The 26097-nt window shown below is 31.3% G+C and overlaps 1 protein-coding gene across 1 annotated transcript in view; it reads right to left on the minus strand.

Annotated features, from left to right (window-relative positions):
* Positions 1 to 25455, minus strand: part of LOC139871361 (uncharacterized) — a 32042-nt gene extending 6587 nt beyond the window's left edge. Inside the window, exon 1 of the mRNA XM_071859079.1 lies at positions 25406 to 25455. Coding sequence (XP_071715180.1) covers positions 25406 to 25455 — 50 coding nt within the window. The remainder of the gene's footprint in view (positions 1 to 25405) is intronic.
* Between the last annotated feature and the right edge of the window lie 642 nt (positions 25456 to 26097).

A 26097-nucleotide genomic window follows, 5' to 3' on the forward strand; every position in this document is an offset into this window, starting at 1 on the left:
TCAAATCGTGCTATTACGTTCTTTCTTGTTTAGAACATTAAGTTCATTCAAAACTCCATACCTACGAATTCTGGATTATTATTCGCTTGACTTAAAGTCGGGAAGAGAAAACAAAAGAATGAAGATCTGAAGAAAAAAAAATGGGAGTATACATCACAGTAAATTAGAGAGAGTATTAACAGTGGATGTCAATGATTACAGAAGGACAGAAGCAGAGACATCGACATATAAGAGAAAATATAAAGCCCAATAACAAACCGGAAGTTACAAACTGTGAATATTAATACGAATAACAATATAAAGACACGGTATAATTAAGAATAGTATCACCCAGGGCAATAGTAGAAGTAAACAGATTTTTCTGATGGAAGATTGAAAAGAAGGATGACAGAAATGATAATTTGGAAAATATCAAGGATTAGAACTGGATTAAATATTTTCATAATCTTTTGGATGTATGAACTAAGAAAGAAAGTATAAGAATGGTGGGAATAATGGAACGAAAGAGTTTAATTTATAATGGAAATACCAGATAGAGTAATCAAGGCAGATCTCCGCATTTAATTAGAGAGATCCTGATTTCCTTATTCGCCGAAGAATCAGATCTTATAGATTTCCAAAGATTTTCTTTTAAATTCCTTAAATTCCAGAAATCCACCGTGACTACGTCGAAAGTTATGACGAATCTCTATTTAATCATTTCACTCTTTTGTGATAGCTTCACTCGTACTCTTCGAATAATCGAATTATCTTACCTATATTACGCAACGGTGATAAAATTCTATTTTATCAACTTATAATCATCATGAAAACATTTTTATTGTTAGCCATGACCACCTCACTCAAATTTCGGGACGAAATTTCTTTAACGGGTAGGTACTGTGACGACCCGGAAATTTCCGATCAAATTTAAACTTAATCTTAATATGATTTTGACACGTGATGGTTAAAGCTAAGGGGTATAAAATACTATTAAATTTTAGCAGGAAATACTATTAAATACGATACAATTTTACACAAGATATTTATTTATTTATAGAATGGATATACTTAAACCTTGCTACAACACTTATAGGCAGTGTACCTAATCGTACAGTAGTGTAGTTTTTAGTAAGTCCGGTTCGTTCCACAGGAAAAATCTTTTAATCAAAGCTTAACGCTATATTAGTTTAATTTATAAAAATATGAATATATATATAAGTAATATTATTATTTTAAAGGGGGGTTTTTACCGTTTAATGACCGGTTTGTCGGTTTTAAAACTTTAGTCGCAGTTAAAACCAAATGTAAAATATTAAATAAATAAAAGAGTTAATTTAAAGCGTAAAGTAAATAACGATAATGAAATTGCGATAAATAAAAGTGCGATAAAATAAACTTGCGATAATTAAAAAGTACGATAATTAAAAGTGCAAATAAATACAATAACAATAAATAAAAATGCGATAATTAGAAGTGCAATTAAATATAAAATAAAGGAAATTAAATATGAAATAAAAGAATTATGCTTATTTAAACTTCTGTAATCATGATGTTTGACGTGTTGATTTTAGTTTTATGCCCATGGGTTAATTGTCCTTTGTCCTGGATATTTAATATGTCCGTCAGGTTTTTGTCCATAACAGTCCATCAGTCATAAATATAAAGTGCGAGTGTCCTCGTTAAATTATCCTTATACCCGAAGTTAAATATTCCAACTAATTGGGACTTAAACTGTAACAAGATTTTAATACTTTGTTTAATAATTACACCAGGATGTCGACTGAGTGTAACCCAAGGTTTTAATACTTTGTTATCAATTATGCCAAGTGTCCTTGTACATAATTTCACCCATGTTTTAATAATTCTAGTGGCTATCAATCCATTCCCTCCGTGTCCGGTTAAATGAATGATTATTCGTACATATAAATACCCCGCCCATCGTGTCCGATTGAGTGTAAATGGTTATTTATAGGGACGCCCAATTGTAAATCTTTATATTAACATTAACAAACTATCATTTAGTTAAACAAATATAAAGCCCATTAATAGCCCATAGTCTAATTTCCATAAGTGTCGTTCTTTTGTCCAAACCCCAATTATGGTACAAAGTCCAATTACCAAATTTTAATAATTAGCCCAACATCATGATTACTTCGGATTAAATAAGCATAATAATAACTTAGCTACGAGACATTAAATTAAAAAGGTAGAACATAACTTACAATGATTAAAAATAGCGTAGCGTTACACGGACAGAATTTCGACTTACACCCTTACAACATTCGCTAACACACCCTTATTATTAGAAATTAAAATTAAAATTAAAATTAAAATATAAATATATATATATTACGTATATATTGAGAGAGAGATTAAAGGATGGATAAATGGTGCACCAAAGCTCGATTTTTATAGGCTTGTGATTTGGAAAAGGGGCTCATGCGATCGCATGGATTTATGCCTTCCAGGCCATGCAATCGCATGGCCAGCTGGGGAGAGCCACTTTTGGTTGTTTTCTTCTGCCGACGTTTATTTAAATATAATATAATATATATATTAATTTTAAGAATTAATTATATATTATATTATATTCATATGCATAGTTGACTTGTAATTTTTAGTCCGTTGCGTCGAGCGTTGAGAGTTGACTCTGGTCCCGGTTCCGGATTTTCGAACGTCCTTGCGTACAATTTAATATCTTGTACTTTTCGTTTTGAATCTTGTACTCTTGTAATTTTGAGACGTTTCTTATCAATAATTGGAACCTCTTTGATTGTCTTTTGTACTTTTGAGCTTTTTGGTCGTTTGCGTCTTCAATTCGTCGAATCTGCCTTTTGTTTTCACCTTTTATTATTTAAACGAATATCACTTGTAAATAGGACAATTGCAACTAAAAGCTTGTCTTTCTTGAGGAATAATGCTATGAAATATATGTTCATTTTTAGCATTATCAAATATTCCCACACTTGAGCGTTGCTTATCCTCAAGTAATATAGTCTTGAAATACTAGAATCACTTCTTTATTCTTCACACTTTGTACATCAGTGATTTCTTTACGGTGGTATAAACAATGGTAGTAACGATGTGGTTTACAGTCTCACATGACTTATGAAAATTTAGATCCTTTAGGAAATTGGATCTTTATGAAAACAATTGATCTTTTGAAAATTAAATCTAGTTTTTACCCTAGATAAGTTTTCCGGAATAACCCTTCACCGGTGTTTGCAAAATATTTTTGTGGGTTTGGTGGGTTTCAGATTTGAAAATTTTAGCTCAAACTTGTGGTTTTGTGTCACCCACTTGCTAACCTTGTATTAGGAAAGCAACACGTCCAATATACTTGCTCCGTATATTACCTTTTGGTAAACTACCGTCCGGTTGTAAAGGAAAGCGTTGAACAAGCAACTGTTAAGACAATGTCCCCTGACATGCTTTTGATTATGGTCTATAACGTGTCGGACGCAATTACTATCCTTTGTAGGAGCAATAGTAAAGCTCACCCTTATAATTTTTCGGTCTGGCACAAGGTCCTGTCTTCGACCATGCTATGCAACCAACGTTCTTACGGTTGACACCCGATTTGGTTCAGGTAACCTAATGAATTCCAGGTGAATTCCTAGGATTTTACGTTCAATGGTAATGAACGCATTGAAAATGGGTTTTCAGAAAATAAATCGGTTTATAATTTGATCAAAATATTTTCTCGTTCAAGCTCGAGTTTAGATATCATTGAATTCCATGATTTTGTAATTCTCAATCTTTAAGGTCAATCTCTAGGATTGAGTAATATCAGTCTTAAAAGCTGATTTTTGATCTTTTAAGGAGATTATCCTTTCTGGGGATCTGATTTATTAGTCTTATCAAGCTAATTTGCACGGTGCCTCCCCATTGTACGAGATAAATCCTTCTCATGGTTAGGATAAATCTGACCACTTGGCGACCCTGTTTTATGCTGAGGTCCGTGGATTTCCTGCTGATTTTAGTGATGACTTTTCTAGGTTTTTTGTCAACCTACAGCTGGTCTGGACGACAACTTCATGACCTAAATCAAGAAGCGCGTTTCTTTTTCGAAAGACTTTACTTCCTTTAAATGATGGAATTGATTCATCGTGTAGATCCATCTCTTCTTTTCTTTCATCGGGTAAAACAGTTTAGTTTAGTCCAAATCAAAAGTATTTTCAATTATTTGTACAAAAATATGTGATATATATTTTGAATAACTCGGTGAAAATTTCCCACACTTGGCTTTTATTTTCCTTTTTATTGTCCTCTATTCCATTTTAAATGAATTCTAACATTTTGGTTTGTTTCTCAATTTATGTCCTTTCCGAGGTAACAATAATTTCGGTGTGAACACCTAGTTTTATCGTTCATAAATATGTATAAACATGATTTTGAGTTCATTTATTTGAAAATTTTGAAAAATTTTACTAGAATTGGGTAGTCAGTATATAAGACTAGGGCTGTTCTTTATTATCAGAGAGCACTAGATTCTAATACAACTACTACTTTACTAATATTTCTAATGGTAACCAAGTGTATAAAGTAATAATTTTAAAATCCGAAAGAATTTAACCTCTTCCCACACTTAAGATCTTGCAATGCCCTCATTTGCAAGAAATCAGTAACAATTTAAATTATTGAGGGTGATTAGCGTAGAAAAATGATTAAATTTTACCAAAGTTTCCAAACATATTGGCGTTTGTTTGCTGAATGATAAATGGTGCATATCATTTGTTCATTCCGTCTGTTGTTACATCACATTTATTTGTCATCTTGTCGTCAAAATTAGTAGCTTTTGCTGAACTTAATGCCAGTCTTTGAAAATGCGCTGTTTTACCCTGTTTTGTACAATTTACAATATACATACATACAAATATAAACATGCTTGGCAATTTGAAATGGGACTTAATATCCCACTTTCAAATCCTAAATGTGAAATATTAGTACACAATAATAATAAAAATGATAAAGATTACATAAGTATATTCAATAACATAAGTTTAAACATGAATAAGTAAAAAGATAAAAACATAAAAATCATATAAATAACCAAATGGAACCAAATCAGTCTGGATATGGGTTCCAGTTCATCTCGTCAGGTGGGTTCCATTGTTGGTTATAGGTGTTCTGATAGGCTTGGTTATAGTCATACCGGTAAAAGGGTGGTCGGATATCGGGGCTGTGTGGCGGAAAATGAGCAGGTCGAGTAGGCACGTAATTATTTGGTACCTGATATGATAGCTGGCTCATGATTTGGTGCTGATGAACTACCCAGCTATCGTGTTGGCGTCGCCTATAATCCTCGTATACTCGCTCGGAGTTGCACTGCTCATACATACTATGTCTGGCCGCGTTCGTTATTGCTTCCTCATCTATACGAACGTGGACGTCAAGAATAGCATCTTGAAAGACATCCTTAATGTCTTCCGCCTCCTCCATTTCCTCGTCTGAGCCTCTCTCTACCTGAGGATGAGATCCCTCATAGGGTACTGCCTGGTTACGTTTACTTTTCAATACCTTAGCACCCACATAAACTTTCAATCCTAAGGGCTCAACCTGTTCTCTACAAAGCTATAATGGACCCCCTTGGTTCCTATCAACACCTAAATACTCTCCAATGAGAGTAACAAAAATTCCTCCTCCTATTATACTCCCGTCCTGCATTCCCTCTACCATTTTAGATAAATAAAAAGCAACACAGTAAGGGATATTGACAAAGCTTCTAGGATCCCGAATACACTTTAGGTAGAATAAATCATGTAAGGTAATTTTTTCTTTATTGTGACCTCTCCGTGTAATCGAGTTACCCAAAAATCTATGAATAATACGAAGCTCGGCTCTGTCAATTTGTGTATAGGAGTGTCCTCCTGCTCGTGTAAAAACATCAAAATGTGACATACACCTCCAAATGGCGTCAGCGTCAAAGTTACTATCTACCCTTTCACCATAATGAATCAAATTTGTACAATCGGGTAATAGCAACTCACCAGGAGTATATATCTGTAAGGCCCTGGCCATGTCCAGCATGGACATTCTGTACATCCTACCGCCAAGGATAAACCTAAGAAATCTTCTATCATCTATTCTAACTATATTTGTATCAAGTGATACAGTACTCATCAACTCAACACACCATTCCTTATATACAGGTCTATGAATGGTGAAAAGACGTTCCCAATCTGTAAAAGAAGAACTGCCATACCTTTGTACCAAAAGCTGTCTAACACGGTCAGCTAGATGGACCGTTTCCAAAGGGGCCCAATCGATTACCCTTGGCACCTCTACATTTTTTGTTACCAATTTGAATTTGTTCCTTTGATATGTCTCGTAATCTCTCAATCTCCTATCAAATCTTAGATTAGGATGCAGAGTGTGCTCAGGAATCGTTGGGAATTCTACTGGCGGCCTCATCGGGAATACTATGAATTCATTAACAAACTGTATCGGATCATAATAAGGTATGTGCTGATCAGGCTGTTGTTGTTGTTCCTGTTGTGGTTGTTGTTCGTGTTGCATTTCTGGTTCTGGTTCTGGTGCTGGTGCTGGTCATCTAGATGATGATGCTCCTGAACCTCCAGTATCGGCTTTCTGCAAAACACATTAAACACAAAATTTGTGCATCCAAATATGCATTAGTGTTAGCAAAATAACAACTTAAAACAATCACTATAACATGTTAAATCAAAATTAAACTTATACACATTTTCACAATTTTTCACAATTCTACACTTTTCAAATAAGCACATATGAAAATGTATACAAAATTCATAAGCATTTAACTCAAATATCATGTCAAAATAGTCATTACTAATAATTAAACAAGTCTCAAATGGTAAATATATCAAATTAATCAAGTTCATGAATTTTGGACTTAAAAAGTCCACTTTAATCTCCAAAAATCATGTTTAGGATCAATGTTTGGATCATTTAACTATCTAAAGATGTTACACTACTCAATTTAGCAATAATTCATGACAAAAATCGGCCATAACCTGTTTATATCAAAAAGCCCCAAATTGCTCAAGAACACAAACCCTAGATTTCTAAAATTTTTGAAGTTTTTGGCTTCAAATCATGTTAAATAGCATCAATCTAGGTTATACATGCATAAAATACTAAAAATTTAACACTAATTATACTAGAAATTAACAAAATTGCATTAGGTAAAAAATTGGTAATTATCACAAAAACTAGGAATTTATAGAGTTTAGGGGTGTAATTTTTACCATTTTGCTGAAGAATGAGAATTTAGGCATGATTAGAGCAAGAAAAATGACGAATTACGGTGGAAAATTGCGAATTTTAGAGGTGATTTGAGAGTGTTTTCGTATGTGTTGTGTGTTTTGTGTGTTGAAGAACAGAACAGGCGACTGCTTGTATCAGGCCTGATTTTACTCCCCATGCGATCGTATGGAAACAAAGGCCTAACTCCATGTGATCGCATGGAGTCTCGGGTACAGTGTTTTTGCATTTTTTTTTTATAAAACCTTATACTTTATAAAACTTATAATTAATTAAATTCTAAAAAATTTTGTTTTCCTTTAGGAGCGAGGGTGTTTCGGATCGTTGTCATAGTCCGTCCCTCGACAAAATTTTTAAAATTTGTCAACTCAAAGCGCGGTTTTAAAAGTAAAGATTTTTGGTTTTTTTTTTTAATGTTTTTGGCATACTTTAGTTCAATAAGATTAAAAATAATGATAATAAAAGTTCTCGTCCCTCCCTCGGGTAAAGCAATTTCGGTTCAACGACCTAGTCTTCAACTCACGACGAATTTTAAAAATCATATTTTTAACTTAGCGAAATAAAGTAAATTTTTGTTTTTAAATTCACACAACTTAAATTTAAAATATGCATACAATTAAAAATTCACATTTTTTTTTAAAAATTAAAAATTCACACCAAACTTATATTATATTTTTTTGTTTTTATACATAAAAACTTATATTAAAAAGATTAATTTTTCAAATATTTACAAACTTAAATATATTGATTTTACAAAGTTCAAAATATTAATTTAATATTTATATATTAATTTTAAAAACATGGTAAAAAATAAAATTAAAAATCTTTTTGGCTTTTATCCCACTTTAATCAATCAAATATTATCAAAAATATACGCCCCTCTTTTCGGTAAAGTAATTTCGGTTCCATGACCTAATTTAACTCATGACGAATTTTTGAAATATTTTGGGTTGATTGATTAAAGATATTTATACCTTAAGAATAAACGTTAAATTTCGCAGTGATGTAATAAATTTTTGAATGATATCAATAATTTCGGTCGCCAAACCTAATTTTATTCAATACCAATTTAATACTTTATAGCGAACAATTTAGCGTTTATTATCAAAAAGGTTAAAAATAAAAAAAATTAAAAACTGTACAGACTTACCTGTGAGATAGTATTCTTAGTTATATGATCTATCCCACTCATAAGATAGTCGGTTTAATTGGTTTTCCATAGCTACATAGGCGTAACCTCGAGCATTCAGTGTTTTTTCTTCTAAACATATGAACAGTCCGTCTCTGCATAAAGTAACAAATTCGGTGTTTGAATAGGTTTGATTATTTGAACATTTACCTCCATGTGACCATTTTCCGCATTTGTGACATCTTTCAAGGTGTCGTGCTCTTCTTTTCGCTGCGGATTTTGATTTTCCTTTACCAAATTGTAACTTATTATCTTCGCATCTGGATTCTTTTCTTACTCCGTCCAATCTTTCTCTGATTACTGATACTATTTCACTCGGAAGTGTGTCATTATTACGTTTAGTGATCAAAGCGTGTAGCATTAGACCATGGTTTAGTTCACAGGCAGTCTTTATTTCGTAAAAACCTAAAAAAATAAAAATTCAGAATGGGGGGAGAAGACTAGTTCTTTAGGGTCTGCTAGGGAAAGACCATTCGGGTTCCATTTTCGAGAACTACACGAAAACAGAAAATCTAACTCTAACAGAAATACATATTATCCTTTAAAGACTTGATTCTCCCCACACTTAGTTAGCTGTGGTATCGAAATTGTGATTAACTTCGTTGTCGACTTCCATCGGATTATCTATGTAATGTTTAACTCTGTGACCATTAACTTTAAATTCAATTCCATTTGAATTTATTAATTCTATCGTTCCATATGGGAAAACTCTTTTGACTATGAATGGTCCAGACCATCTTGATTTCAATTTTCCAGGAAATAGCTTGAATCGTGAATTGAAAAGAAGAACTCTGTCTCCTTCTTTAAATTCTTTTAAACTTCTGATTCTTTTATCATGCCATTTCTTCGTTCTTTCTTTATAGATTAACGAATTTTCGTATGCTTCTTGTCTTAATTCTTCTAAATCGTTTAGTTGACTTAACCTTAGATGTCCAGATTCATGTAAATCAAGATTACATGTCTTCAAAGCCCAAAATGCTTTGTGTTCAATTTCTACTGGAAGATGACATGCTTTTCCGTAGACGAGTTTAAAAGGTGTGGTTCCAATTGGAGTTTTGTAGGCTGTTCTAAAAGCCCAGAGTGCATCCTCCAATTTAATGGACCATTCCTTCGGATTTGATCCTACAGTTTTTTCTAGAATACGTTTTAAAGCTCGGTTGGTATTTTCAACTTGTCCACTTGTTTGTGGATGATATGCGGTGGAGATTTTATGAGTTACTCCATATCTTTTGAGAACTTTCTCAAGTTGATTATTACAGAAATGAGTACCCCGATCACTTATTAAAGCTTTCGGTGTTCCAAACCTTGCAAAAAGACGTTTTAAAAAGTTGACTACAACTCGTGCATCGTTAGTTGGGAGAGCTTGTGCTTCCGCCCATTTAGATACATAATCCATGGCTACGAGAATGTAGAGATTATTATGAGATTTTAGAAATGGACCCATAAAGTCAATACCCCAAATGTCAAATACTTCGCATACTTGAATGACATTTTGTGGCATTTCATCACGTTGACTTATTTTTCTGACCCTTTGACAAGCATCACAGGATTTGCAAAGAAGGTGAGCATCTTTGTAAATTGTAGGCCAAAAGAATCCAGCATCATAAACTTTTCTTGCTGTTAGTTGAGGCCCATAATGCCCTCCTGTTGGTCCTGTGTGACAATGGTTTAAAATTTTACTAGGTTCATCTCCGTATACACATCGGCGTATTATTCCATCTGGATAATTTTTAAACAGATGTGGATCTTCCTAGAAATAGTGTTTTATATCACTGAAGAATTTTTTTCGTTTTTGGTACGATAGTCCTTTTTCAAGGAATCCACATACTAAGTAGTTTGCATAGTCTGCAAACCATGGAATTTCATTATAATCTATCTTCAATAGATATTCATCAGGAAAGTTGTCTTGTATGGCCGATTCATTTAGAACTTCTAATTCAGGATTTTCAAGACGAGAAAGATGATCAGCGGCGAGATTTTCTGCTCCTCTTTTATCTCGGATTTCAATATCGAACTCTTGTAAGAGTAAGATCCAACGGATTAATCTTGGTTTGGCATTTTGTTTCGAAAATAGGTATCTAAGAGCAGAATGGTCGGTATAGACCACCGTTTTTGCTAGAACGAGATATGAACGAAATTTGTCAAAAGCAAAGACAATAGCAAGGAGTTCTTTTTCAGTAGTTGTATAGTTCGTTTGTGCTCCTTGTAATGTCTTACTAGCATAATATATAGGTTGAAATCGTTTTTCAATTCTTTGTCCTAAAACGGCTCCCATTGCAAAATCACTTGCATCGCACATAAGTTCAAACGGTAGATTCCAATTTGGTGTTATCATGATCGGCGCATTAGTGAGTTTCTCTTTAAGAATATTAAAAGATTTGATGCATTCATCTGAAAAGATGAATGGAGCATCCTTTTCTAGGAGTTTATTCATAGGAGTGGCAATTTTAGAAAAATCTTTTATGAAACGTCGGTAAAAACCGGCATGCCCTAGAAAACTCCTAACTCCTCTAATATTGGTGGGATGTGGAAGTTTAGCAATTACATCTACTTTAGCTCTATCTACTTCAATTCCTTCCTTTGAGATTTTATGTCCAAGAACGATGCCTTCTTTAACCATGAAATGGCATTTCTCCCAATTAAGAACTAGATTTGATTGTTCGCATCTAATAAGCATTCGTTCAAGATTAACTAGACATGATTTAAATGTATCACCGAAGACTGAAAAGTCATCCATGAAAACTTCCATGCATTCTTCTATCATGTCGTGAAAAATAGCCATCATGCACCTTTGAAAGGTTGCAGGGGCGTTGCAAAGTCCAAATGGCATGCGTTTGTAAGCAAAAGTACCATAAGGGCACGTGAATGTGGTTTTCTCTTGATCTTCGGGTGCTATTGGAATTTGAAAATATCCGGAAAATCCATCAAGAAAACAATAGTAACTATTTCCGGCTAATCTTTCCAACATTTGATCAATAAAAGGTAAGGAAAAGTGATCTTTTCTGGTGGCGTCATTTAATTTTCTATAATCAATACATACACGCCATCCTGTTACAGTCCTAGTAGGAATAAGCTCATTTTTTTCATTTGTAATGACAGTCATGCCACCCTTCTTAGGCACGCATTGAACTGGGCTTACCCATGGACTATCAGAAATTGGATAAATTAGACCTGCGTCTAGCAGTTTAATAATTTCTTTTTTAACTACATCTTGCATATTCGGATTTAGTCTTCGTTGGCGTTGCACATACGTTTTATGACCTTCTTCCATAAGGATTTTATGTGTGCAATACGAAGGACTTATTCCTTTAATATCTTGAATCTTCCATGCAATGGCTGGTTTATGAGCTTTCAACACAGAAATGAGTTGTGATTTTTCATTTTCAGTAAGAGAAGATGATATTATTATAGGTAATTCAGATTCACCATGTAAATAAGCGTATTCCAAATGGTTTGGAAGTGGCTTTAACTCTAATGTCGGAGGTTCTTCTATCGATGATTTATATCGATATCTGTCTTCTTCTTTTAGCATTTAAATTTCTTCTGTTGTTGGTTCATATCCATTAGCTATTAGTGTAGCTAACATTTCAGCTTCATCAATTTGTTCAGTTCCTTCTCCTAAAGAACATTCTCCTGTTCCTTGTAATTCTGGAAATTCTTCCAACAATTCTGCATGTGAATCTATAGTTTGAATATAATAATATGTATCATCTGCAGATTGCGGTTGTTGCATTGCTCTATCAACTGAAAAGGTAACACTCTCGTCCTCTATACTTAGGGTCAATTTCTTACCGAACACGTCTATCATTGCTTTAGCCATGTTTAAGAATGGTCTTCCTAATATGAGAGGAACTTGAGAATCTTCTTCCATGTCCAGAACAACAAAATCTACTGGAAATACTAAAGTACCAACTTTAACTAGCATGTTCTCCATTATCCCTCTAGGATATTTTATTGATCGATCGGCTAGTTGTATACTTATTCTTGTTGGTTTCAATTCTCCTAGGTCTAGTTTAGTGTATAGTGAATACGGCATTAAATTTATACTAGCACCTAAGTCTGCCAATGCTTCTATTAAACTAAGACTACCCAGAAAACATGGAATTGTGAAACTTCCTGGATCAGATAGTTTTTCTGGTATCTTATTCAACAGCACTGCTGAACAATTAGCATTCATAGTAATAGCCGAGAGTTCTTCCATTTTCTTTCTATTTGAGATTAGATCTTTCAAGAATTTAGCATATCTAGGCATTCCTGAAATCACATCAATGAAAGGAAGATTTACATTTATCTGTTTAAACATATCCAAGAATTTGGATTGCTCGGCTTCAAGTTTCTCTTTCTTCATTTTACTCGGGTAAGGAAGTGGTGGTTGGTATGGTTTAACATAAGGTTTATCCTTAGCTGTGTTATCTTCATTAACCTTTTCAACTACCGGTTCTTTTTCCTTATCTTGATCAGGTTGTGGTTCTTATGGAGTAGGAATAGCTTCATCAGAAGTTACAGGTATTTCAGGTGGTTTAAGTGTTGTACCACTTCTTGTGGTAATGGCTTTAGCTGTTTCATTCCGGGGGTTTGCATTTGTATCACTAGGTAAACTTCCCGATTTTCTTTCACCTATTAACCTTGCTAGGTTACTTACTTCTTGTTCCAAATTTTGAATAGAAGCTTGTTGATTTCTAAATGCTTGAACATTTTGTTCATTGGTTTGTTTCTGAGATGTGAAAAACTGCGTTTGAGTTTCAACTAGCTTCGTCATCATATCTTCTAAATTCGGCTTTTTATCATCGGTTTGTGGTGGTTTGTTTTGAAAATTAGGTCTTTGCTGGTTGTAAGTATTGTTGGATACTTGTTGATTGCTAGGACATTGTTGGTTGTTGTATGGAATATTTCGATTATAATTCTGGTTTTGATTGTAAATCGGTCTTGGCGGTTGATAATTATTCTGATAATTATTTTCAGGCCTTTGGTTTAGATATGAAACATTCTCTCTTTGTTCCATTGTTAATTCAATACTGAGACAATCTTTTGTCAAATGTGGTCCTCCACACTGCTCACAACTAATTCGTATTGAGTGGATATCTTTAGTCATCTTTTCCATTCGTCTCTCGACAGCATCTATCTTTGCGGAAATGGAATCTAAGTCATGGCTAGAATCGGCTCTAGCTGCTTTAGATGATCTAACGATATCTTTTTCTTGATGCCACTCATGTGAGTGGGAAGCAGTGTTATCAATAATTTTGTAAGCATCAGTTTCGGTTTTCTTCATAATAGAACCACCAGCTGCTATATCGATGTCTTTCCTTGTAGTGATGTCGCATCCTTGGTAGAATATTTGTACTATTTGACAGGTATCTAAACCATGTTGCGGACATCCTCTTAATAACTTTCCAAATCTTGTCCACGCCTCATATAGAGTTTCATTCGGTTTCTGTGTGAAAGTAACAATTTCTCCTTGAAGTCTTACGGCTTTAGATGCCGAAAAGAATTGTTTAAGAAATTTTTCAACTAAAATGTCCCATGTATCGATCGCCCCTTCAGGTAACGATTCCAACCAATCTTTGGCTTCTCCCTTTAAAGTCCAGGGAAATAACATGAGATATATCTGTTCATCCTCAACTTCTCGGATTTTAAATAGAGTGCAGATCCTATTAAAGGTACGAAGATGTTAATTTGGATCTTCCTTCGGCGCACCACTAAATTGGCATTGATTAGTCACCATGTGTAGAATTTGTCCTTTGATTTCATAATCTGGCGCATTAATGTCAGGATGAGTAATTGCGTGACCTTGGCCAGTGCGTTTAGCTCTCATTCGGTCTTCCATACTTAAAGGTTCCAGATTCTCCATAATTGAATTTGTTGAATCGGAATCACTAGAGGATTCTGATTTAATGGTTTGTTCCTCAACAATCTCTGTTTGAATGATTGGTGGTTCCGGAGAAAAATTTAATGGTTCAGGATCTATGAATCATCCCTGAATATTCTCCGGATTCTCAATTGTGAGGTCGGGTTCAAAAAATAGATTATCGAAAATTTGAATTGGAGTACTTGGTCGACTGGATGACGATTCTAAAGAAAAATCAACGGCGGTAATATTTGCTAGATGTCTTGATCTAGTTACAGGGGTGAACATACAAAAGGTGGTGAACGTCTTGCTCGGTGCATTCACTGAATATCTTATTAGTTTTTAAAAGGAAAGAAAAATTATATAAGTTATCCAATTAATAGACTTTTCTGATTTTGCTCACGTTTCGAATAGCCAAAAGATGCAGCAGAGGGGCAGGATTCGTTTGGTCTCAATATAATTGAGGACTGTTTGGCTCCAATAACCCGGTCCACGTACAAATCCAACTATTACTACGAACCAGAAAATTTTGATGTCTATCAATTTAACCACTTAAAATAAATTTTCGTAATTTTAAGAAATTTAGATAAGAAGTAGAATAAAAATCTATGTCCTAAAACTAGAATGGCGAGAAATAAGAAAGAAAAAGAGCGCGTCGAAAAAGGTCGAAAAAGAAAAAAAAATTGAAAAAGGCGTCGAAAAATAAGAAAGTGAATTATAAAACTTAAAAATACCTGACTATCCCAACCTTATTACTATCACTAACTTAAAATTATAATCGCAAATTGAGATTACTAATTGGAATGATAATTGATCCATAGGTAAAAGGCGTCTAAAAATATTAAAGCTTACAAGTAGAACTATATCCCAAATGGCAATAATTTAAAAAGGTACTAAAACTTAAAAAGGCGTCGCAAAATTCTAAAGCACCTATATCTTAGTCTAAAGAAAAAGCACTTAAGGAATTTTACGACAGAGCCTAAAAATCTAGAAATAAAAATAACTATGGCAAAAACTATGTCTTAAAACTAAATACAAGCGAAAAATACAAAAGTTACGCTAAAACAATTAAAAAGGAACAAAATATAAAAATATACTAAAAGTTGTAAAAAGGACAATTTTTATAAAAATATTATTTTTATATTATTTATTTTATAAAACTATTAATTTTATAAATTAATTAAACTAATTAAACTTAAATAATACAAAATAGTAAAATTAAAACTTAAATATTATAATAATACAACCCTAATTAGGGTTTGTTTAATAATAATAATAACCCGTAATAAATGCTGACTGCAACCAACTGTGGCGTGTCAGACGGGCTCATGCGATCGCATGAGTCCTAAGCTATCCAGCCATGCGATCGCATGGGCTAGGGTTTCGGGCCACAGAGTGGGCTGCTACAGTACCGGACTCGAGTGTTTTTATTTTTATTTTTTTATTTTGCTGTGTTGAATTTTCTGTTTTATATATTTATGTAATATATTTATATAAATTAAATAAAACTTATATTTTTATAAAATAAAGATAAATAAACTTTTATAGAACTTAAATATTTAACAAACTCTTAAAAATATTTATATTTTTGTTTTCTTTTTATATTTTTGAATATATTAAAACGTATTTTTTTACAAAAGCGTATTTTAATAAAAGTAAACTAAAAATAAAAATCTTTTTGTTTTTTATATATATTAGTGTTGCGCTTCCGGCTTTTAAGCAAGAAAGTTCCCCGGCAGCGGCGCCAAAAATACTTGATGGTTAAAGCTAAGGGGTATAAAATACTATTAAATTTTAGCAGGAAATACTATTAAATACGATATAATTTTACACAAGATATTTATTTATTTATAGAATGGATATACTTAAACCTTGCTGCAACACTTATAGGCAGTGTACATAATCGTACAGTAGTGTAGTTTTTAGTAAGTCAGGTTCGTTCCACAGGGAAAATCTTTTAATCAAAGCTTAACGCTATATTAGTTTAATTTATAAAAATACGAATATATATATAAGTAATATTATTATTTTAAAGGGGGGTTTTTACCGCTTAATGACCGGTTTGTCGATTTTAAAACTTTAGTCACAGTTAAAACCAAATGTAAAATATTAAATAAATAAAAGACTTAATTTAAAGCGTAAAGTAAATAACGATAATGAAATTGCGATAAATAAAAGTGAGATAAAATAAACTTGCGATAATTAAAAAGTACGATAATTAAAAGTGCAATTAAATACAATAACAATAAATAAAAATGCGATAATTAGAAGTGCAATTAAATATAAAATAAAGGAAATTAAATATGAAATAAAAGAATTATGCTTATTTAAACTTCTGTAATCATGATGTTTGACTTGTTGATTTTAGTTTTATGCCCATGGGTTAATTGTCCATTGTCCTGGATTATTTAATATGTCCGTCTGGTTTTTGTCCATAACAGTCTATCAGTCATAAATATAAAGTGCGAGTGTCCTCGTCAAATTATCCTTATACCCGAAGTTAAATATTCCAACTAATTGGGACTTAAACTGTAACAAGATTTTAATACTTTGTTTAATAATTACACCAGGATGTCGACTGAGTGTAACCCAAGGTTTTAATACTTTGTTATCAATTATGCCAAGTGTCCTTGTACATAATTTCACCCCTGTTTTAATAATTCTAGTGGCTATTAATCCATTCCCGTATCCGGTTAAATGAACGATTATTCGTACATATAAATACCCCGCCCATCGTGTCCGATCGAGTGTAAATGGTTATTTATAGGGACGCCCAATTGTAAATCTTTATATTAACATTAACAAACTATCATTTAGTTAAACAAATATAAAGCCCATTAATATCCCATAGTCTAATTTCCACAAGTGTCGTTCTTTTGTCCAAACCCCAATTATGGTACAAAGCCCAATTACCAAATTTTAATAATTAGCCCAACATCATGATTACTTCGGATTAAATAAGCATAATAATAACTTAGCTACGAGACATTAAATTAAAAAGGTTGAACATAACTTACAATGATTAAAAATAGCGTAGCGTTACACGGACAGAATTTCGACTTACACCCTTACAACATTCGCTAACACACCCTTATTATTAGAAATTAAAATTAAAATTAAAATTAAAATATAAATATATATATATTACGTATATATTGAGAGAGAGATTAAAGGATGGATAAATGGTGCACCAAAGCTCGATTTTTATAGGCCTGTGATCTGGAAAAGGGGCTCATGCGATCGCATGGATTTATGCCTTCCAGGCCATGCGATCGCATGGCCAGCTGGGAGAGCCACTTTTGGTTGTTTTCTTCTGCCGACGTTTATTTAAATATAATATAATATATATATTAATTTTAAGAATTAATTATATATTATATTATATTCATATGCATAGTTGACTTGTAATTTTTAGTCCGTTGCGTCGAGCGTTGAGAGTTGACTCTGGTCCCAGTTCCGGATTTTCGAACGTCCTTGCGTACAATTTAATATCTTGTACTTTTCGTTTTGAATCTTGTACTCTTGTAATTTTGAGACGTTTCTTATCAATAATTGGAACTTCTTTGATTGTCTTTTGTACTTTTGAGCTTTTTGGTCGTTTGCGTCTTCAATTCGTCGAATCTGCCTTTTGTCTTCACCTTTTATTATTTAAACGAATATCACTTGTAAATAGGACAATTGCAACTAAAAGCTTGTCTTTCTTGAGGAATAATGCTATGAAATATATGTTCGTTTTTAGCATTATCAACACGATAAGCAAAGTCTGTATTGTAAAGTCTTGAAAGTTCTTGAACAATTTACATGAATTCCGTTAACCTTTGACTATTCCCGACGATTCACGAACAATTGTTTGTAAATAAATATGTATATATATATATATATATATATATATATATATATATATATATATATATATATATATATATATATATATATATATATGAAATCAATGCATAAGTAATATTATATATATTGTAATAAATATATAAAATTTATAAATATTAAATATTCATTATATTATAAAAATATACTATTAATATATTAAAAGTAATGGCAAGTAAAATATGGTTGTTATATTTATTTTCTGTGTTATTATTAATATTAATTTAATATTAATAATAATATTAGGCAATATCATTAAGTATATATACATGAAATTGATACGCCAAATTTGTTATATTAATATCATTATAATTATCAATATTATTAACGTCATTACTATTATCACTGAGATTATTAAAATTATTATAAGTGTTGTTTTTTTTTATATACAACTTATTATTATCATGAATGTAATTATTATTATCAATAATACTATTAACATTATTATAAATATCATTATTCTTGGGATGTATATTATTGTTATTATTATCAATACCATTAAAATTGTTATCATTCTTTTTATTAGGGTTATTTTGATTATTAATATTATTATTATTATCATTAATAATATTATTATTATCATCATCATTATTATTAATTAAAATGATCATTTTCATGATTATTAGGGTCATTATTATTATTAATATATTATTATTATTAGAAATATTAATATTATTATCATTATTACTTTTATTATTAATATTTTTAATACTGAGTTATTTTGACTAGTATGTTTATTATTATCAAAAATATATATATATATATATATATATATATATATATATATATATATATATATATATATATATCAATATTATTAATATTAGTGTAATATATTTATTAATTATTTAAAAATTAAATTAAGATATATAGAAACAGAGATACCATGCGTAACATGTATGTCTTAATCTGTTTTAACTTTTTTCTCATATATACTATTTTACTTGTGATATATGGTCGACCATAATTTCCATAAGTCAATCTATCTATTTGTATTATTGATAACAATCTATTCAAGCTCTATATCATCGAAAATTCCAATAACTGCTTTGGGATTTATATTTTTTTATAGCTTAAACCTCTGTCGCCATAGTTATTTTACCATATCTCGAATTCAACAAAATTTTCCAAATTCAACAATGCCGATGTGTTAGGATACATGTAGTTGAACTATCTGCAAAGTTTTGAACTTTAATTCTTCCAATTGATCATGAATTTCTGAGTCAAAGTTTCAATTCTAAAAAAGTCAACTGTTGCTCTTCAATTAAATTCGAGTTATCTGATATGTTTCAAGTAAAATTGATAATTTATAAAGTTTCCATGGATGATTAATAACCTAACTCATGTTATTATCATAAGCTAAAAACATCGGAATTCGAAAATCAATTTTTTTTTCAAAGTCGTGCGACAGTAGCAGGCTGTTCCTCTTATTATATTTTTTTTACAAAGTTCAATCGTCGAGAAATTCTGTTTCGTTATATATTCTAAACAAATGTAGGTTAGTTGTTATGATTTTGAATTACTTCCAATGAATTGGATTTTGATGATGAAGAAGAAGAAATTAGAACAGAAACAATATTGGATATATTTAATCGGGCGGAATATAAAACAGAAAAGTAAAAACGGAGCAATGGTTAAGTATGGTTACGGAGTAGCGAGTGGTCGCGGGTTCGAGTATCACCTGGGACAATTCTTTTTAGACAAAGTTTTGAAAGGGTATACACCATTACCTCTAGTTCTATTATCATTATTAATATTAATTATTATGATTATTATTATTATTGTTGTTATGATTATTATTATTAGTTAATAATGTTATTATTATGATTATAAGTCTTATTATGATTATTATCATTTTTATTATTATTATTATTATTACTAAACTTATTATCATTACTAGTATTATTATTAAGTAGTATTAGTATTATTAATATGATTAATATTGATACAAGTATTATTATTACTATTATGATTATGATTATTATTATTAGTGTTATTATGAAAATAACAGAATTTAATATTATTTTCATTAATATTAGCATTAGTACCATTTTTAGTACTATTATTATTATTATTAACAAAAATATTATTAATATGAATATCATTAGTAGTAATGTTATTATCAATATAATTAAATACAACTTTTATTTATATTAAATATTATTATCTATATAAAAATATACTTATAAGTATATTACATATAAATATAAATTAACTAGATTAAAAATTTTATATAAATATCCATATATAACAAATTAAGTATTTTTGATATATTATTAAGTATTTTTGATATATATATATATATATATATATATATATATATATATATATATATATATATATATAATAATCATTTTCAAATATATATACAAATTAATTACATAATATATAAAGTTATAATTGTTCGATTACGAGTATATGTTTTAATATATATACATAATTGAATATAGGTTCGTGAATCCGAGGCCAACCCTACATTTGTTCAATGTCGTCATATGTATTTTTACTACAAAATACATTAAGTGAGTTTCATTTGCTCCCTTTTTAAATGCTTTTGCTATATATATATTTTTAGGACTGAGAATACATGCGCTTTTATAAATGCTTTACGAAATAGACACAAGTAATCAAAACTACATTCTATGGTTGAATCATTATACCGGATATCGCCCTTGTTGAACTTGGTAGCCTAAGAATTGGTGTTTATTATAATTGCCACCAATTGACGCGAATCCTAAAGATAGATCTATGGGCTTTGACACGCCCCAGTCAGAGAATTTGAACTGCTTTAGTACTTCGATATTTATATATGGGGATATTCTAGATGCATTTTGTTAATGTCGGTTACCAGGTGTTCAATCCATATGAATGAATTTTATACACTTGCGAGTGTATGATTATTGAATAAATGAAATCTTGTGGTCTATTAAAATGATGGAAATGATCGATTATGATAAACTAATGAACTCACCAACCTTTTGGTTGACACTTTAAAGCATGTTTATTCTCAGGTATTAAAAAAATCTTCCGCTGTGCATTTGCTCATTTTAGAGAAATTACTTGGAGTCATTCTTGACATATTTCAAAAGACGTTGCATTCGAGTCGTTGAGTTCATCAAGATTATTATTAAGTCAATTATAGTTGGATATATTATGAAATGGTATGCATGCCGTTAACTTTCGATGTAATGAAAGTTTGTCTTTTAAAAACGAATGCAATATTTGTAAAATGTATCATATAGAGGTCAAGTACCTCGCGATGTAACCAAATGTAATGTATTCGTCCAGATGGATTAGGACGGGTCGTTAGAGGGGTTCAGTAGATGACATTTCTGTAGTATTGGTAAGACATTGTTGACTAGGTGTGGTAGTATCGGGAGCACTTGGTATAATAATTGTTTTATTAGTTTCTGCTTTTGGAATTTCTGGGTTGACGATTATAGGTTCCTCTTCTGGTTCCTCTAGGAATTGTGAGTCTTCCAAAAATGCATCCGACTCCAGGTCATCATCATCATCAGTTATATAGATGATTGATACACCTTCCTTCGTGTCATCATTGTTATCAGATAAGTCGATGATTGGTACTTTTACTGGAGATTCAACTTCGGAGTCGCTGAATGTGATAATGAGATTGGTGCTAGAAGTAGACATCTATCACACATTAACTACCTCATTAGTAATATACCACATAATATTTACATGTTATAATATTTAATTTCTGACCAAAAATGATAAGTAATGGTTTTCAAAAACAAGTTCGGTCAAAGTCCAGACTCACTAATGCATCCTAACAAATACCTGTCAGACACACTAATGCAATTTCTGGTTCACTAAGACCTCTGCTCTGATGCCAACTGAAATGACTCGTCCATATTACTATATACGCGGTACGTTATTCATTGGTCCCATAGCGAGGTATTTGACCTCTATATGATACATTTTAGAAAATATTGCATTCGTTTCATAAAAAGACACACCCTTATTATACATAATGCATGTTTTAAACAAGTGGGCGATTATTTAAGAAATAATTCCCATAATACATCAGTTTTCAAATACTACACACGTGACATAACAGTTGAATATAATACATGACAAAGTTTTTATTGAATGCAACACTTCATTTAAACAAAAGCATGAGACTCCATGCACAGCTTGCTCAGATAATGCAACAGTGGAAGACTTTCTTAAGGACTTGAGAATAAACATGCTTAAACAGTCAACACAAAGGTTGGTGAGATATATAGGTTTAAAGCTAGCATCGATATGAATATAGACCATAAAATTTCATAGTTATAAATATTTCAATAAAGATATTCTATAAGTTGTTGAGCGCTTCGGTAACCATACTTAACCATAAATGTAGCATATTCCCTTTATTATGAAATCTCCCTACACTGTACCAAGTGTAGTAAAAATGAAGTACTATGCAACCGTTTATGATACTAGAGCGACTAGCCCGGTTGGGGTTGTCAAACCCGATAGATCTATCAATAGGATTCGCACCTACATGTTCTTACAACATGTAAATATTAGTTACCAAGCTATTAGGGAAGATATGCAATGTGGCACAACTCAACGTAGAATATATTTTAAGTACTTGCGTCCATGGTGTAAAACATAAAATGCATGTATTCTCATCTCAAAATATTTTTAGAGTTTAAAAATGGGACTATATACTCACGGTAGTAAAAGTATATTAATAATAAGTTTTCAGCTTATTAAAAATATGGCCATCGTCCTTGGATTCACGAACCTATAACAATAATAATGATTCAGATAATAATACGACATATGAATAAAATAAAACAAGTTCATAGAATACTTATATATTAATTTTTAATATTTTTATGTTAGTAGTCCTTGGTTAGTAGTCCAAAATAGTCTGAAATGTCCAACAGTCCAATAATCGGTATATATATAATCTTAGAATTACCCCCACGATGTATTGTATACGTATTGTATTTGCATCAACCCAGAGATGTATTGTATATGTATTGTCTTAGAATTTATCAAAATGTATTGTATACTTATTGTCTTAGGATTTATCAAAACGTATTGTATACTTATTGTCATGGAATGTACCAAGATTATTATATATATACAATCTTGGAATTAACTAAGATTATAATATTTTGTTATACTAATGATAACATGTCCAAATATATATAGAAAAAGTTAGCAAGGATATGGTTAATATAGTTTTTACAATATAAATTTCGTCCATACAACGTTAATTTTAGCAGATTTTGTTTTGCTCGCCAAATATTCATTACAATTCCGTTTAAAGTGAATCAAATTGCTATGGTTTCATAATGAATTGTAGTATTTAGAACTAAACTGAAAAAGTAGTAGTTTATAGTCAGAGTTATAGGTTACAAGTCATATTTGAAAGAGGTAGTCATTTCCGTCGAAAAACGACATCTTGATGACCATTTTGAAAAACATACTTCCACTTTGAGTTTAACCATGATTTTTGGATATAGTTTTATGTTCATAAGAAATATCATTTTCTTAGAAGAACAACTTTTAAAACAAAGTTTATCATAGTTTTTAATTATCTAACCCAAAACAGCCCCCGGTTTTACTACAACGGCGTATGTCCGGTTTTACGGTGTTCTTCGTGTTTACAGGTTTTAAATCATTAAGTTAGCATATCATATAGATATAGAACATGTTTTTAGTGGATTTTAAAAGTTATGTTATAAGGATTAACTTTGTTTGCGAACAAGTTTAGAATTAACTAAACTATGTTCTAGTGATTACAAGTTTAAATCTTCGAATAAGATAGTTATATATATATGAATCGAATGATGTTATGAACATCATTACTACCTCAAGTATAGTAGGTAAACCTACTGTAAATTATGAGAAAATAACTTGAGCTTCAAAGGATCTTTGATGGCTTGGAAGTTCTTGAAGCAGAATCATGACACGAAAACAAGTTCAAGTAAGATTACTACTTGATTTAAGGTAGTTATGTTTATAGGAATTAAACCAAAGCTTGGATATAATTATTACCTTGATTAAGAATGAAAAGTTACTGAGATTAGATGGAAGTTTTTGATCTTTGATGAGTTGTTGGATTGGATTAAAAAGATTGGAAGTAATCTTGCAACTTCTTGATTCTAGGTTAATTTTTATGATGATTAAAGCTTGTAATTGAAGCTAAATGATGGGAAAAATACTTGGAGATGATCAAGTATGAAGTTAGGAGTATTTTGAGAGAGAATTGGGAGTGTAAGTATGAGAAAATGGAATGAAGAAATGGTGTGTATGCATAAAAACGTTTTTAGTTTATAAAGAAAGAAAAGATTCCTAATTTTGTTTTCTTGCTAAATAATTCATGCTACTTGATAAATGGTTTGTTCCACATGTTTCTTAATCATTTAAGGCTGCTAAAGAGAAGATTTTTATTGGTATATACCAATAGTAAATACATCTAGAAGCTGGGTATAATACGAGTGCAAATACCGAGCGAATACGAGTAGAATTCTTGATGAAAACAAATGGGAATACAATTGTGATTATTTTTGTTAAGTAAGAGTGTTTTGATATATGTATTGAATTCCTTCAAATGTGTATTAATAAATCTTAATACACTAGATATATATACATTTTAACTGAGTCGTTAAATCATCGTTAGTCGTTACATGTAAGTGTTGTTTCGAAACCTTTAAGTTAACGACCTTGTTAAATGTAATTAATCCCATTGTTATTATATCTAATGGGAGGTTAAATTGTTATATTATCATGATAACATAGTGTGTTAATATATCTTAATACGATATATAAATATTAAGATGTTATTACAACGATAATCGTTACGTATATATATCGTTTCGAAATCCTTAAGTTAGTAGTCTCATTTTATGTATATAGTTCATTGTTAATATACTTAATGAGATACTTAATTATCATTTCATCATGTTAAATATATATATAAGTTCATATATATATTATCATGTTATTTACAAGTTATAACGTTCGTGAATCATCGGACAAGTTGGGTGGTCACACGTTTACATAAAATTCGTTTCAATTAATCAAGTCTTAAAAAGTTTTATTGTTTAATATGTTGGAAACATTTAATCATGTAAATATTAATATTGTTCAATATATAATCATGGAAAAATCCGGGTCATGACAAGTTTCATCATATCCCGAAATAGAGACTGCACATCCAAACGGCTAATAGAGCAGAAACAACGGCAGCTTTCCTTTTTTATCAAGGTGGTTCCAAAAGTGATTCGGAACCTTACCTCAATATAGAATTAGCTGTTAGATTTTTGATGTATAAAAGAAAGCTCATTGCTATTGTCAATCTCAATTCAGTCAATTGTAACTGATTATAGCATTCAATAAACACACTTCAATCTTTAAATTTCACTGTTAACATGGTAATAGAGCTAACGGGATCGATCCATTGATCAATACAATCATTTTTTTAGCTTCAATCATTTACCAGAAACAATTTCAAGCTGCCATGTCAAGAATCGACGGTAGCTCAAAAGACAAAGCTGCCATGTCAACAAGTAACGGTAGCTCGATTAATCACATCAATTGCAGTGATTTTAGAATAAATAATATAAAATCTGAACAAATAAGGTTAAGCAAAAATACTTACCTTAGCATTCTCCTCAAATCACCATCGGTTACCATCAAAATGAAAGAGTTCATAGCCTGCCCACGAAGCAAAAGTTTGAGAACGGCGGAAATGGCAACAACGGTGGCGACTGTAGCGGCGGCCGGCGGCGACCAGAAGGTTACCAATAATGGCTCATGGAGAATCAATAAAGAAAACAGCACACCATCACAGGTTCTGTTTAATCCAAACCATCTTTTATTTAATTGTTGTAAATCGGTCAGATGGGTGAGGAAAAAATCCTCAAGCCCTAGAATGCCACAACTGATTGATTTGAAAAGGGAAAACCCTACTCATTGTCAATCTATT

Source organism: Rutidosis leptorrhynchoides, chromosome 10 (assembly GCF_046630445.1).
Source record: "Rutidosis leptorrhynchoides isolate AG116_Rl617_1_P2 chromosome 10, CSIRO_AGI_Rlap_v1, whole genome shotgun sequence".
NCBI classification, from domain to species: Eukaryota; Viridiplantae; Streptophyta; class Magnoliopsida; order Asterales; family Asteraceae; genus Rutidosis; species Rutidosis leptorrhynchoides.